Source organism: Cheilinus undulatus, linkage group 22 (genome assembly GCF_018320785.1).
Source record: "Cheilinus undulatus linkage group 22, ASM1832078v1, whole genome shotgun sequence".
Classification (NCBI taxonomy): Eukaryota; Metazoa; Chordata; class Actinopteri; order Labriformes; family Labridae; genus Cheilinus; species Cheilinus undulatus.
Genome location: NC_054886.1, coordinates 4138076 through 4155329, shown reverse-complemented (window position 1 = coordinate 4155329; position 17254 = coordinate 4138076). Strand labels below are relative to the sequence as shown.

General features: G+C 37.3%; 1 protein-coding gene across 1 annotated transcript; it reads left to right on the top strand.

Moving 5' to 3' along the window:
* Positions 1-819: 819 nt before the first annotated feature.
* On the top strand, positions 820-16632 carry LOC121504972 (zinc finger protein 239-like). Its single transcript, XM_041780087.1, has 3 exons — positions 820-837; positions 2899-3626; positions 16620-16632. Exons 1-3 carry the CDS (start codon positions 820-822, stop codon positions 16630-16632), a joined length of 759 nt encoding a protein of 252 aa, XP_041636021.1.
* Positions 16633-17254: the final 622 nt, after the last annotated feature.

Below are 17254 nucleotides of genomic sequence, written 5' to 3'. Positions count from 1 at the left end.
AGGCTTGTTGTGGCTGTAAATAAAGGCTTGTTTAGGCTGTAAGTATATGTTTGTTTTGGATGCAAGTATATAGGCTTGTTGTGGCTGTAAATATAGGCTTGTTGTAGCTGTAAATATAGGCTTGTTGTGGCTGTAAATATAGGCTTGTTGTAGCTGTAAATATAGGCTTGTTGTGGCTGTAAATATAGGCTTGTTGTGGCTGTAAATATAGGCTTGTTGTGGCTGTAAATATAGGCTTGTTTGGGCTGTAAATATAGGCTTGTTTGGGCTGTAAATATAGGCTTGTTTGGGCTGTAAATATAGGCTTGTTGTGGCTGTAAATATAGGCTTGTTGTGGCTGTAAATATAGGCTTGTTTGGGCTGTAAATATAGGCTTGTTTGGGCTGTAAATATAGGCTTGTTTAGGCTGTAAATAAAGGCTTGTTTAGGCTGTAAGTATAGGTTTGTTTTGGATGCAAGTATATAGGCTTGTTGTGGCTGTAAATATAGGCTTGTTGTGGCTGTAAATATAGGCTTGTTTGGGCTGTAAATATAGTCTTGTTTGCACGAGTCATGCCAGGTGTTATTTTTGAGCCCACATCCTCTCTGAGATAAACACTTCTGTTCCTTTCTTTTTGGATGGACCTGCCACTATGACACCTTTCTAGAAGTTTCTAAGAATGAGGCAGCGGGCATCTGCAGACCGTGGACACTTGAGGAGCTGCTGTCTGATAATGGGTCTCTGTTTGTCCTCAGCTCAGTGCTGAGACCAGACACTTGTGGAGAGGAACGCAGTCCATCATTGAATCTGACTTCAGGGCAGCTGTCTGAGGAAGAAAGATGGCTACCCCTCTCAAGGTAGGAATGAATTTGCAGAGAAAGTGAAAAGAGGAGAACTCCTAAAGGTGCATACAAAAAACACTTAAAAGAAAAAGAGGTGTCAACACTCAAAAAATGTCCTTGTCGGTAAATTTATTCAAGGCACAATGTGGCACAACAGACATGTTTCGACTCTGTCTTCTTCAGCGTTGTGAAACACTACGTGGAAGAGCACCTTAAGTACAGGACATAAAACCTGATATACACTCCTGATCAAAATCTTCAGACCAGTTGAAAAATTGCAAGAATTTACGGTTTGCACTGTTGGATCTTAAGAAGGTTCTCAGTAGGGCTTCAAAATGCAAGAAGAAGAAATGGTAGTGAGACAAAAAAGATTTTGAGTAAGCAATTTATTGAAAACAACAATTAAAGTGAAATAGGCTGTTCATTAGCTGATCAAAAGTTTAAGACCACAGCTCGAAAAACCCCAAAACACCCTCAAAACAGAAATAAAAGTTTGAAAAAAGGACTCCGCAATGAGTAGCTCCACCGTTCTTGTTGGTTACTTCAAAAATTCATTTCGGCATGCTTGATGGTAGTGTTTCCAGGAGGCTAGTGGGAATGTTGCTTCAAGTGGTGAAGATGGCTTCACAACGGGCATTGAAGCAGTCCTTTGTGAGGCGAGCATTGTGAACTGCAGTGTTGTCCTGTTGAAAAACCCAGTCTTTACCACACAAATGATGGCCCTCAGTCATGAGGGATGCCCGCTGCAACATCTCCACATAGCCAGCCGCCGTTTGACGCCACTGCACAACCTGAAGCTCTATTGTTCCACTGAAGGAAAAAGCAGCCCAGATCATGATGGTGCCCCCTCCACTGTGCAGCATAGAAAACATCTCTAGTGGGATCTCCTTGTCATGCCAGTAATGTTGAAACCATCAGGACCGTCAAGGTTACATTTTTTCTCATCAGAGAATAAAAGTTTCTTCCAACTTTCATTGTCCCATGTTTGGTGCTCCCTTGTAAAGTCCAAATGGGCAATTTAGTGGCGTTGAAAGAGACGAGGCCTTTGAAGATGTTTTTAGTTTTTTAAGCCCTTCCCTCACAGATGCTGTCTGATGGTTATTGGGCTGCAGTCGGCACCAGTAATGGCTTTAACTTGGGCCGAGAATCGTCCCGTGTCTCAACAGATGGAAAATCACATTGAATCTACATTTTTGTGCAGATTTTGGCCTTTAAAGGCTGTGATCTTAAACTTTTGGTCAGCTAATGAACAACTTATTTCACTTTAATTGTTGTTTTCAATAAATTACTTACTCAAAATCTTTTTTTGTCTCATCTCCATTTCTTCTTCTTCCATTTTGAAGCTCTACTTAGAACCTTCTTAAGATCCAACAGTGTAAAACGTAAATTCTTGCAATTTTTCAACTGGTCTGAATTTTGATCAGAATTGTACAGCAGGTATAACAGGTTATACGTCCTGTACTTAAGGTGCTCTTCCATGTAGTGTTTCACAATGCTGAAGAAGACTGAGTCGAAACGTGTCTGTTGTGCCTTGAATAAAACTACCTAAAAGGCCATTTTTTGAGTGCTGACACCTCTTTTTCTTGTAGGAATGAATTTACACTCAACACATTTAAAGTTTGACTTTTTCCTTTCTGACAATGTGATGGAGTTGAGCAGCTGATTTTCTGCCTCCAGTGAGAAAGGTTTGGATGTCCTGGAAGGTTAGACATAGTTATTTGGTGTAGTTCCTCTAACTGTAACTGAGCTCCTGTCGTGTATTAGTCTAGTAGTCCAGTCTTCTACAGATGTTTTAATTCCAAAAAACAAACATTTTCATTTTACTATGCCAACTGACCTCAGGAAAATGAAATCTGTGGATGTTTTGGTCATGAAGGAAAAAAAATGTGAATCAGTTTTTTATCCATATCACTGACTCCTACCAGGAGGCCATTTTTGTTGCAGTGGTATTGAAAAGTGTATCAGTTTGACATTGAAAACACTGCTATTGTGACAACTCTCCTCCGCAGTAATGCAAAGCTGTCAGCTGAAGATCTCCACCATGACTGTTTTGTTTTCTGCTTCTTCTTGTTCTAGGAACAGAGGGGCACGCCTTATAGTCATCACTGTCAGCAGTGTGGTAAAGAGTTATCTTCTTTATCAGATTTAAAGAAGCATATGCGAGTTTACACAGGAGAGAAACCGTACAGCTGTAGACAGTGTGGTATGGCCTTCTCTCAAGTAAATACTCTAAGGATCCATCAGCGTATCCACACTGGAGAGAAACCGTACAGCTGTGAGCAATGTGGTTTGGCCTTCTCTCAAGCAAGTACTCTAAGGATGCATCAGCGTATCCACACTGGAGAGAAACCGTACAGCTGTGAGATCTGTGAGAAAGCTTTCACACAGTCATTTGCAGTGAAGCGTCATATATGCACTCACACTGGAGAGAAACCATACAAATGTGAGGACTGTGGTAAAAGTTTCAGTCGGTTGGGTAAATTTAAGACTCACAGAAACATCCACACCAGAGAATTACTCTACCCTTGTCAGGATTGTGGTAAATTCTTTACTGATCAAGGTGCTTTAAAGCATCATGAGCGTATTCACACTGGAGAGAAGCGTTACAAGTGCAGATACCGTGCAAAGAAGTTCTCAGCAGTAGGATCATGTATAACCCATGAGCGCACCCACACTGGAGAAAAACCATACAGCTGTGACCAATGTGGTATGGCCTTCTCTCAAGTAGGTCATCTAAGGATCCATCAACGACGCCACACTGGAGAGAAACCCTTCAGCTGTGACCACTGTGGGAAAACGTTCAGGTATAAAAGCAACATACACTGTAAAAAAAATTCCGTTAAATTTACGGTAAAACGCTGGCAGCTGTGGTTACCAGAGATTTACTGTAAAAATTACGGTGAGAATGTATGAGAAAAAACGGTGTTTTCATTCTACAACTGTAAATATTACAGTTCAAACCTGTTTTTTTTTAACTGTAAATTTCTGTTAAAAAAATACAATATTGTAACCGTTTATACAAGGATTTGCTGTAAAAATAACAGTTATACTGTAACCATATTTACGGTAATTTGCTGTACAACTTACTGTAATTTGATGTAGAAGTTACAGCTCTATTACAACATTTTCTACAGGGATTGGCTGTAAAAATAACGATAATGAAACAAACCTGTTTACGGTAAATTACTGTAAAAACACCAGAAATCCTGTAAACCTAAATACAATCTATCTCAGTAATAAAAACAGTAGACCCGTATAATGTTAAACGGTATTTTATTATAACTACTTAAATTTTACAGTAAATTACTGGCAGCTGTGGTTACCAGAAATTTACCGTAAAAAATACAGTACAAAACATGAGAAATTACAGCTGATGTTTGCAGATTTTACGGTAGTAGCAAAATACTGCCCAACTTTAAATTTTACAGTAAATTACTGGCAGCTGTGGTTACCAGAAATTTACCGTAAAATACAGTACAAAACATGAGAAATTACAGCTGATGTTTGCAGATTTTACGGTAGTAGCAAAATACTGCCCAACTTTAAATTTTACAGTAAATTACTGGCAGCTGTGGTTACCAGAAATTTACTGTAAAAAATACAGTACAAAACATGAGAAATTACAGCTGATGTTTGCAGATTTTACAGTAGTAGCTTAATACTGCCTTACTTTAAATTTTACGGTAAATTACCAGCAGCTGTGGTTGCCAGAAATTTACTGTAAAAAATACAGTACAAAACATGTGAAATTTCAGTTAATTTGCTAGATTTTTGTAGTAGTGCCCTAATACTCCTACTTTTAACAAAAGATTCAAGCTCTCTGATAAACAATAAGAAACTCTGCAGTTATATGTTTGCTATAAAAAACCTTTCAACACATCTGATAACTTGTCTGTAAACTCACAAAGCAGTTTAGATCTTGGAAAAAAAAGCTTGTGTCCATATGTATGACAGGTAGTCCTTGGTGTAATGCATGAAGATGAAACAAAGTCACTTGCCCCTAAATGATTCAAGAGTAATGAGTCCAGTCTTGACTGAAGAAGGCCTTCCACTTGGGAAGCTTCACATGGCCAAGAAACTTCATCTTCTTGAAGACTCGAGCACAGTTCATCAGGTGTTCTACTTTGGACTGGCTCCATCCTCTCTGCAGGAAGTACATATACAAAACAAAGTTAGAGTGATTCAGTGCTTCAGTTTAATGCCTACACAGATGTAAATTTGAAAAACTAGGCTCTAATAAGCCATGCTTACAATCAGCACAACAGAATAAAATAAACAGTGTGTACAGTACATACAGATCGCTTCTATAATAGAATATGGTGAAGAAACGCAAATGTACCCACAAGTGCCAGCTATTAAGTCAGCAATCACCTAACAACAGCCAATTACTTTTTCCGTTATTGATTATAATGAGACAGTTATGACATATTAATTGCAATTTGCTTTTCCTTTATAGTTTAGAGCTGTGGTGCCCAGGCTTGTATCCACTGAGCTCCCTCCTTCACATATCCAAGAAGATATGGACCCACACAAAAAAGTGACATAGCTATTGCTGTAAAAACTAAACATAAATTTGAATTGATGTCATTATTTAAAGCAGTTTTAATTTTGGCAGATATTTTTAATTTTAGTCTTAGTTTTAGTCTTTAAGTGAAATGAATTTTAGTTTCAGTCACATTTTAGTAATTTCTGTCCATTTAGTTTTAGTCCATAAAAAGTCCTCACATTTTAGGTTTTACTTTTAGTCCAAGCATTTATTGTCTTACTGAAATCTGGTACCAAGTCATAGTGGGATGTTCTCTGCACCCTGCCAAACCTGGGGTCCCTGCTTTCTACAGCTGAGAGACAGAAGAGCTACAGCTGCATTGTTTTTTGACAGAATTACCCACAGTGGAGAGATATCATGGATTTTGAATGTCCACTAAAACTACAATACATTCTAGTCAAAAACTAAACTTAGTTTTTGTCAGTTTTAGTCATCACAGATCTATTTTTGTTAGTCTTAGTCTAGTTTTTGTCATGGAAAACAAAGCTGTCGATGAACATTTTTAGTCATAGTTTTAGTCGTAAATTAACACTGGTTTAAAGCTACACACCATAGCCCAAACCACAAGTGTTAGCAAAAGACCTTGGTATGAACCATTCATAAGGGTTATATTGTGATTTTAGGTAGTTGAACCACAAGATAAATATTTGCAAACTATGCTCTTTATTTATATATTTACTTGTAAGACCACCCAAATAAATATAGAATTTGCTTTTACATGTAAATATAATATATAGTTTTATATATAATTTCTATATAATTTCTTCGGGATGAATAAAGTTATTATTGTATTGTATTAGGTAAGCCTTCCCATTAAGCCCAGGCACCATTTAAGCCCACTTGCAACTTTGAAGTCAATTTAAAAAAAAAAGAGGGCCCTGTCTTATGCTATACATTATTTTGTCCAATCACACAATTTCTTAATTATATGTCAGTTTTTGTTTGACACAATCACATTTGTAGATATTGAAAAAGGCCCGCCTACATTTGTGCAGTCTCAAGGAGGCTCAGATAAAGTCGCCTCAAAACTTTGGTGTTTTGGGACCCTCAGAAAAAACCTCTTTTCAACCATTTTCAGCCACTGACTTGTTAAGTACATTCATATTATGTAATTTGAGAGATTATTGATTTGTTTTTTTGTGTATAAACAGGTAGTTTTTTGTAATTTCTTACTATTTAGTTTTATGTGAAAAGATGAGTCATGCTAGCTAGCGTAGCGAGCTAATCACTAGTCAATACATGTAGCCCTACTGATAGATACACTGCTTAATGATTAAAAATGATAAGTACACAAACTAAGTGTTTTCTGATTCATTTTACATAAATCTTACATAAAACTTTGAACAAGAATTCCTTGATAATTCAGAAAGTTTGGCAGAAGAGGAATAACTGTGATGGCAAGTTTTGCAGCATATTTAGGCTACAGGCATTTCTTTAAACATTTGTTTCATTTTGGTGAGAACATATTATCTTCATTTCCCTGGTAGTCACTGTAGAACCATTTAAGCCCAGTGTGTTCCATTTAAGCCCATCTTATGTGTTTCAATAGAAAAAAATGAAATTTTGAGGTTTGATAGCTTTTTGCTGTAATCCTGTGTTGGATGTTGTTATACTAACTTCATTAACATGAGTACATCACAGATCACACACTGACCAGAAGAATTGTTATGTCAGTTAATTTTGCATAATCATTTGTTTATAGTGAGAAAAATGCCAACAAAAAAGAGGAATTACAGCAACTGTCCTAAAATCATCATTGTTACAGCCAAACATTAAATCCAAGTTCAATAAGATATTGTTGATTCACTGTAATGTCATTTAATACTTTTAAAAACAAACACATTTTTTTTATTTTGTCAATATTGAATCAAATTTTGTCAATATTAAATAAAATGTTCAATGAAATGTTAAATACTGAAGCCAATGAAAATTAGGTTTAGGCCTACTTAGTCATGTTTGTGGTGGTCCATTGTTACAAGCCAAACATTAAAGCCAAGTTCAAAAAATAAATTGTGTTTAACATGTATAACATGTTACTGAATTAATATATGTTTACTACTTGAAAAATGTAATAATTTTTTTTAATTTCTGTCAATAAACGTGGTTGTGGGCTTATTTGGAACACACGTGGGCTTAAATGGTACTTAGGTACCAATTAAGCCCATGCCAGACTTTTGACTTTATTCATAACATTTCTTTAATTTGTTCTCTAAAATATGCATAAGTAAATAAATATACCTTCAAATGAGGGATTAATCCTTCATTCTAACAAATGATCATGTTTATAAACCATCTTAGTATCTATGAAAAATACGTGAACTTAGATTTTGGTGGGCCTAATGGGTACACTTACCCTAAATGCTACAAAAGGATTTTGCTGTAACAAAGATGATGGGCGCTGAATTTTAAATCAATCATAATGAAAACATATGACTCACACAGAAAACTGTATTGGCCCCCATATGGTGTGATCATCAGAACACTGAGAACAAGCTGGACAAAGCAGTGGCATGGCAATATTCTGGGTATTTCTACATGACCAGATTAATGCAGTGCTTGGTGTAAACTACATAAAATAAACATAAAATGGCTTCATGTTGCTTAAAGAAAGATTAATCTAAAGAATTTATTGAGGTATGTACAAATGCTGTGCAAGGCTTACCATTATTTTTCCTTGATAACTGGCGTCTTTTTAGAAGAGTGGAATACCGGAGACAGTATAAAGTAATGGAGTCCTAGTCACCACTAGCAGAAGAAACAGGACCTTAAAAAAGAGTAAGGAAAAATAGAAAGACAAGGTAAAGCACCAAATCATGTCAACTTAGAAGTTTTGAACACTCATGTATGCACTGATTGCAAAGTACTATCCAATTTTTGAATTCACTCAAAAAAGGAGGGGACCCAATCTCTTCTTGTCCCGTGAGCTGAATGTCTTGTCACATCCCTTGTGTTTTGTGGCAGAAGCTACAGCAGACACAAAATGCAGACATACATGTAGAGTGATCCAGCTGTTAAGCAGTTATCAGACGGGTGTTGCTGTGTTTATATGTTCTTCTAAAATCAACACTAAGCTGTGACTGGTGCTACCCTCTCCACTTAGAGTGTGTGTTGATCCCACAGCTCTGTATGTCATCTTGCTTGCCCTTGCGCTTTTTCTGCTCACAACAGTTTTGGTTTAGAAAAAAATGCTGCACATCTATTTCTTTTTTGTTTTTTAAATTTGAAAATTTGGATACCATCAAACCTAAAAATCTGAACCAGAATCTTTATTGTCATTGTACACAAGTACAACGAAATTTTGCACAGTTCCATTCAGTGCAATTATTATTACCTCTGCCAAGGAGGTCATGTGATCGCAGGGTTTGTTAGTTTGTTTGTTGGCAACATAACCCAAAAAGTTATGGATAGATTCTGATGAAATTTCCAGGGAATGTCAGAAATGGCAAAAGGAAGAACTGATTTGATTTTGGGACTGATCCAGATCATCGTCTGGATCTAGGAATTTTAAAGGACTTTTCACTATTGGGAGATAGGGCTAATGGCGGAGGTCTGCGCTCTCTGAGTGCTTTTCTAGTTTATTATTGCAACTGCTCTGGGATATGTGCTGTTTTTCAGTCTGTTAGTTTTGGCTCTTATTGCTCTGAACCGTCTTCCTCAGGATAGCAGTTGTTACAGGTGACGATAACACAGTTATAAAAATAACTGATATTGTATCATATGATGCACACAGCTGGAAGGAAATAAAACATTTTGCCAGCATTACACTATACCATATAACTACCTCTAAAGAGGAAAAATTATTACCTCTGTAGGAACTCCTGAGTGGATCCCAATGCTGGTCAATGCATAGCATGAGCTGCCTTGAAGCCTAGCAAGAGGCTCCTGGGAGGATGATAAAAGTAGAAAAGAATTACAAGCAAATCATCCATTACCATCCAAATGAGTCTTTAAAGTGTTTCTGAGATCCACTTACTACAAAAAACAATACATGGGGCAGGCTTTCCACTGGTACCCCATCTGGCAAGAATGTTTCAACAAGGCAAAAGAGGTTGTCTTCTTTTTTGTCGAAACAGGAGAGAAGCCCTTTATGTCCTCTGAGCAGCCCTCCAACTGTCCTCTCTGAATCTTGAGCTTTGTGGCATCCTGCAAAAATCAAGTGAGCTATTAAATCTTTAGTGCCATGACACTGACGTGCACATATCCCCATTGTGCATTTAGGAGGTGCTGGAGCCAACAGGTAGTGCCCAGGACCACCACAGTCCACCACCACACTATCCCCCTTATTCCTGGGGCCGCTACTGTAAATGTGAATATGGGCGAAACTTCCGGTGCCAAAACGGAAGTAGGCTACATTAAATACATGTATTCTAGTACAGCAGCTAACTATAGACGCTAACAAAGAACCACAGTTGTTTCAATAGGAATTCTTCTGGAATTTGTAAATATTTATATTTTTGTTATCACATGTTCACATTGTTTGTATTATAAGCTGTAGATAAGTAAATAAGGTGGATACCACATTATTCCTGGGGTCTACTGTAGCTATGAATGGAAGTGGAACTTCCAGTACAGTAACAATAATAGCAAAACATGATTTTTCCAAAGGCTTACTAAAGTGATTTAGTGTCAACAGTGGTTGTTCTGAAATAAATAAATATTTGCTGTAATAAATACTGCTTCGTTTTGTTAAATCAATGAGCTGAAATGTTTTAATCATATTTTCTGTAATGCTCAGTACCTGTTGCTATGTTCATGGTACTAATATTATGACAAAGTTAAATATGTCTCTCACAACATGCTGTCCACTGTCTAAGTGCATCAGGGATGTGATTCTTTTAGTATTAATTTATCATTAATTCTTAATACAAAACTTGACATTTACCAAAATGAAGAGCTGGCAACTTGAGTCATGGATAATTTTATAAATATAATTCCCATATTTAAGAGGGATTAGTTTGTAAAATGAGAATTTCAGCAACTCCACAAACTAGAAATGTATCTTTTTATACCGATATAAAGCTACTAAAGTTAGCTAAATATGCCCTTGTAGGTTATCTAAAGTAATGTCATCAATTTGAACTCTCCAGTAGAGGCTAGAGAAATAATAATAATATTATCCCGTCTGAGGTGAAGCAGTCTTAGTTTATGTAGTTTGGTATTAAAATTGCTTTAATAGTCACCTTTTAGCATCTGGTTTCTATGCAAAGTCCCATTTAGATAGAACGGAGCGGAAGTTGCGCCCATATCCATGGAAGGGTAGGAATAAGCTGGAAAGCCTGCCTCAGGGGACTCTGAACACAGATATGAATATGACTCTGAACACAGATATGAATGTGACTCTGAACACAGATATGAATGTGACTCTGAACACAGATATGAATGTGACTCTGAACACAGATATGAATATGACTCTGAAGGGGAAAAATCCTTCATCTGAAGCATCAGTGCTGCGGTGGGACTCTCACTTTTTGGCTAGGGGACATCACGGTCCTCACGGTCACTCCCACCTCATCTGGAAAACTCCGTCCTTTTTCTTTCCCTCTTCCCAGTGTTCCCAGTATCCAACCGCCCATTTTTTGTGCATTTTTCAAAAGTCTGAAGTGGGCGGAGTTAGCTCTGAGCTTGGGGTTCACTTATGGACCCCAACAAAGCAAGTGTTAAACGTTCTCCACGCTAAAATGACAGCAAAAAATACAAATCAGACAGCAATGTTGGCTGGTCTAGAATTGAAACAAAATGCCTCCTGACCCATTTAACTTCTACCTATAAACACGTGGTGTTACTGAATGAAAAGAACTCAAGAAAGATTTGACACTACGACAAAAGAAGTTCTACATACCTTACCAATAGCTCGTAGGCTGATGCTCCGGGTGACATCGAATTAATACACGCCAATGTCCTGCTTTGTATTCCATCTTCGTTTGCAGCCCGTTCTACGAGCAGACAGCAACTTTATGAAATATTTCCGCGCACACGAGACCACAGAAGACACGAAAACGCTGTAGTTTACCAGGCAGCCGTTGGCGGTTTGATTTTCCAACGAACCACACACGCATGCGTATAAGGTCCATCTTTCCCCGCGCCTGCGCGAAACCGTATTCGCGCATGGCAATTGACTGCAACCACAGTGCGCAAACGCATTTCGAGAAAGCAGCACTGTTTGTGTACATGGAGGGAGGCGACTGAAAACTGTTCACTCTGTAGCTCGTTTCCAAATTGTTCCATTTTTAAACACCCAAATCGCTGTTCTAGTACAGACAGAATAGAAAACGTTCCTGTGTAGACAGGGTTGAATGGCGATGGGAAACAGTTTTTCAAAATTATTTTTATATATTTATTTTTTATATTGATACAACTTTATTGAACAGATTCCAATAGTTAATACAGCACTGGCACATGAAACAAAACGTATTTTCTAGACATAAATAACCCACATACAGGTAAAGAGAAGTTTAGATTAAATTACATAAGGTATGAGAAGTAAATTAAAATTTCAGAAACTAAACCATGGTTTCATATTGTTTTTTTAAGAATTTTTTTCCTTAGAAATCAATTTGATAGACTATATGTACAGTTCCCATTCATTTTTAAAACTGATTATGGAGGGTTTCTTGTCATTCTATTTGCATTCATGTTTAAGTTATTTAACCAGTAAAAATAACTATTGTATTTATATAATGTATATACTATATATTCAACTGTGTTATATACATATTATATATACAGTATGTATCTCTCTCTCTCTCTCTTTATGTATATATAAAATAGTTCTTTCCAATTACCTTGTTATATTTCCTATCGGTAATATGTGTCATCCAATTTCAGTTCTGAAAGATTGACTGAAACATTAAAGTACATCAATGTATTTTGTGTTAGATGCATTAAAGGAAGTGGAATGGCTTTACAAATGCAATGGCATTCTTTGTGAGAGCAATTAACATCATTCTTTTCCAATAAATCAGTTAAACTAAAATAATTGACCACTTTCATCCATCAAATTAAGAACAAACAAAATGATTTTTGGTACCATTCTTGGTTTCAGTAAGGTTTTCATATTAACTGTAACTGTCCGTTTATTTCACAAGGCAGCATCATGTGGTGTAGCACTGAGAAACAAATGTGAACATAACAACAAATTGGTGCTTGTTCACAGGTTTTGCAGGTTGACAGGTTTTTACTGTATTTTCTACAGAACTTTCCTGATCGTGCAGTATTTTTAACCTCTTGTCCCTGCTAAAATTACGGTATGTGATTGCAATTTTTTTCACAGATTTTTACTGTGAATTTAAATGTACATGAGAGAAAAGTCTGTAATTTTAACAAAATACTACTGTAATTTTTAGAGTAATTGCCCGTCTTGAAGATTACAGTATTTTTCCTTTATTTTCACAATCTTCTTTCGTTTAAACGGTACAATTTTGTAATTATTACGTACTTTAATTGTAAAAATTTATGTTTCATACTGTTGCTTGATTTACAGCAATTCTGTGTATTTTATACAGTAATATATGTTTATTTGTTTTACGGTCTTTTACTGTTGCTATTTGACAGTCTTTTGCCGTATTTTCTACGGACATTTTTTACAGTGTAACACTCCACCAGCAGATCCACACTGGACCACACAAATGTAGACACTGTGAGAAAGCCTTCAGAAGTCAATGGGAATGCATCACACATGAACGCGTCCACACTGGTCTGAAACCATACGTCTGTGGGGAGTGTGGGAAGAGTTTTGGCAGGTTATCTTCACTTGGCAGACATAAACTGACCCATAAAGGTGGCAGAGAATACCAGTGTGAGCGCTGTGATAAAAGGTTTGTTTCAACTCACAATCTTGAGGAGCATCTGCGTATCCACACCGGACACAGGCCGTACTGGTGTGTTGGTTGTGAGAAAAGCTTCACATGGAGCTCTGAGATGAAAACACACAAATGTGTCAAAAAAGAGAGCTTGGGGCCGCTCGTGAGCAGCGACATGTAAAGACATGGGTTTACGAGCTCTGCATGGATTAAAATTTAAATATAGGTTTTTGCTCTCACTCAGTCTAAAAGTCAGTATTTTAGCTTAAAAAGGGGCATATAAATATATTTTATTTCAAGGCTTACCCACTTATGCTGTGATGCTGTCTGCAGCTGTGGATTCTGAATGATGGTTTGTTTCTATTTAATGATCTCATCAAGGTGTAGCCATTTGAAGAACAAATCAAAGATGGACCCATTTATTGCTAGTTGACCCATGTAGGGTTCTTTTGAGAGTTAAGAGTGGATTTAACCTGTTATATGCTAGAAGGTAGGGGGACTATTTGTAGGGCAGTCTCATGCTCAGGGAAGACCAGCCCAGGGTTCCAGGATGGCAAGGGGAGGTTTGTATCTTAATCTGGTATGTTTTCCTTTTCTTTTTTGTTTTTTCTGATGCAGTATTGTAGTTTCATTATGACTTATTCTGATACAGTACACAGCCAGTGTGTGTATTTATATCAAGTCTTTTTTGTCCGGCCCATTTTTTGAGTTTTGTGTAAAATTATGTCAATTTTGTCTTTTTGCTGCTGTTTTTTTTCTATTGCTCTAATGCACTTAAAGGAAATAATCGTGTGTACTAAAAACATTTGTAACTGCAACAATTTCCAGGAGAAATGGTATATTTTCTGGAGAAATTCCAGGGGTGCCAATACTTTCGTCCATGACTGTTTACGGTTTCCAGACAATATAGTTTCCAGCGTATCTGGCATTTGGATCCCCATTGGCTCTCATGTAACCAATTAAAAAAACATTCCTCAATGAACAAATAGATCTATTCCTTGAGTTAACTCCAGATGTTTCAAGGGGGATTCTTTGGGAATCATTGAAATGTTACTTAAGGGGACAGATCATTTCTTTTATTACTCACAGAAGCAGGAAACACAGTAAACGACTTGATGAATTAAGCCATAATATTGCTGATTTAGACAAAAGACATGCTGTCTCACCTACACCTGATTTATATAAGGAAAAGCTACTGCTTCAGTCTGAATACAACAACCTTTCAACCTGGCAGACAGAAAAGGCTTTAGAGAAATCTAAACAAGTTCATTCTGAGCACAGTGATAGAGCAGGCAGGTTGCTTTCACTTCAGCTCAAACAACATTCAGAGGAACGCACTATACCAGGAATGAATTTAGATCCTAACACAAGCTCTCATAATCCCCAGACCATGAATGATCAGTTTAAACATTTCTATTCTAATCTCTACCAATCTGAGTCAGAAAATGAGCTGACTGAAATATATGCATTCCTTGATACATTGGATATCTCAAAAATAAGCCCTGAAGCCCAGGCCTCCCTGGAAACCTCCATAACAGCTGAGGAAATATTGTCTGCTATTAAAGCAACTCAGAGTGGGAAAGCACCAGGATCAGATGGGTCTCCCGTTGAATTTTAAAACTTGCACCTATTCTTAAGTCTGTATATGAGGAATCTCTTTCCTGTGGGAAACTGCCACAGACCCTATCTCAGATGATAATATGTGTACTGCTAAAGAAGGGTAAAGATCCCCTAGAATGTAGTTGGTATAGACCAATTAGTTTACTTGGGTGCAACTACAAAATACGAACTAAAGTTCTTGCACGTGGTTTAAAGACAGTAGTGCCTTCAACTATTGATGAGGACCAAACAGGCTTTATCCCTGGACAGCACTCCTTTTTCTATATGCAGAGGTTACTTAATGTGCTATTATCTTCCCACTCAACCCTACAGCCAGAAGTCATCCTGTCTCTAGATGCCCAGAAGGTGTTTGATAGGGTTGAGTGGGATTATCTTTTGGCAGTGTTGGAGAAGTTTGGTATGGGGCCAGTTTTCTGCAAGTGGATCAAAATGTTATACTGGGCACCTATGGCAGCAGTCCAGACTAATGGGGTGATATCTGAATATTTTATGCTCCATAGAGGTACCAGACAGGGCTGTGGTTTATCTCCATTTTTATTTGACATTGCAATCCAACCCTTAGCAATTGCCATGAGGTCAGAGGATAAAATCAGGGGTATAACCAGAGGTACAATTTACCACAAAACATCTTTATATGCAGATGATCTGCTTCTTTATTTGTCAAACCCATCAGAAGGTGTGCCGCACCTGTTAGATCTACTAAAGAGATTCAGAAAGATCTCAGGGTATAAGGTAAATCTAGCTAAGACTCTCCTCTTTCCGCTAAATGATTTGGCCAGACAGCTGACTTATAACCACCTAAATTAGAAAATGATACCTTCAGTTACTTAGGATGGTCGAAGCTCCCCATTTCACTGGCTGGCCGGATTAATTCAGTGAAGATGACAATAATGCCTAAGTTTCTTTATTTATTTCAGATGATACCCATTTTCCTCCTTAAGTCCTTTTTCCTTCAACTAGATGCTCTTGTTTCTTCATTTATATGGAATAAATCCACAACAAGAGTTAAAAAACCTCATCTAGAGTGAGCTAAATCAGAGGGAGGTCTGGGCTTACCCAATTTTTGACACTACTACTGGGCTTCTAACATTGCCAAACTCAATTATTGGACCACAGTGTTCGCTGGCAAAGAAGGAGCCCTTTGGGTAGACATGGAGTTAAAGTCAACTCTCCCAGTCTCTCCAGTGTCATTTCTGACAACACCACTGAGTACTAAAAACACTAACCAGAATTTGATTGTTAATTTGGTTGTTAAAAACTCAGTTCAAATATGGGACCAGTTCAGGAGACATTTTGGCCTTAAAGGTATAAATAGAGTTTGCCCTATTATGTTTAACCATCTCTTCAGGCCATCTCAACTAGACTCGGCATTTTCATTGTGGCATACAAACGCTCTTGTTTTCTTTAAGGATTTGTTTCATGAGGAGGGCTTCTTACCATTTATTTCACTTTGCCAGGTTTACAATTTGCCAAACTCCCCGGAAGATATATCATATTAGGACTCAACGTTGACCCATCCAAGAGAGGTTTGATTAAATGGGAAAAATCTAAAACTGCCTGGGAGGCTGATATTGGGGAACCCATTCTGGATGAAACTTGGGAAAACATGATCTCTAAAATACACACTTGGTCCTTCTGTGTTGGTCATGGAGTCATCCAATTTAAAGTGGTGCACTGTCTTCACTACTCTAATGATAAATTGGCAAAGATTTATCCCAATGTTGACCCGGCATGCCCTCGGTGTCAGTACTCCCCTGTTTCCCTTTGTCACATGTTTTGGTCTTGTCAATCTCTCTCCAATTTCTGGACCCTGGTTTTTCCTTCTATTTCAGCAATAAGGAATGAGACTATTAATCCCGACCCTCTGACAGCAATTTTTGGAGTAATAGAAGAAGGTATAAAGCTCCCCCTTTCCTGTAAAAATGCTCTAGCTTTTGCATCTCTGATTGGCTGTCGTCTCATTTTGCTTCATTGGAAGAGTAAAACCCCTCCTACTTTTACTCAGTGGATCCACGAGGTCATGATGTTTTTGAACTTGGAGAAAATCAGGTATTCTGTACGTGGATCTGCAGAGAAATACAGTAAGACTTGGTCCTTATTTGTACCACATGTCAAAACTTTAATCCTGCTTTGAGATACGAGGTCTTCTTGTTACTTGGTCACTGTATATATGAGATTTCAGTTTGTGGGAAATTGTGAGACATGGCATGTCATTTATCATCTGGTAATACTGAACAGATAGTACAAATCTGAGCATCAGCTTATTTTTATTTCTTTATTGTTTTGTTTTATTTCATGTTTTTCCCCTTTAACTTGTTCCATTATCTAAAATGAGTAATGTTTTATTATTTTCTTCTTTTATATCTATTTAGTTTTTGATTTCCAATGTAAATACTCATTTATTCAATCATTGTATGTATCTGTGTATTTTGGTGGACTACATTTTACTCTCATTTTGAGTGTATAA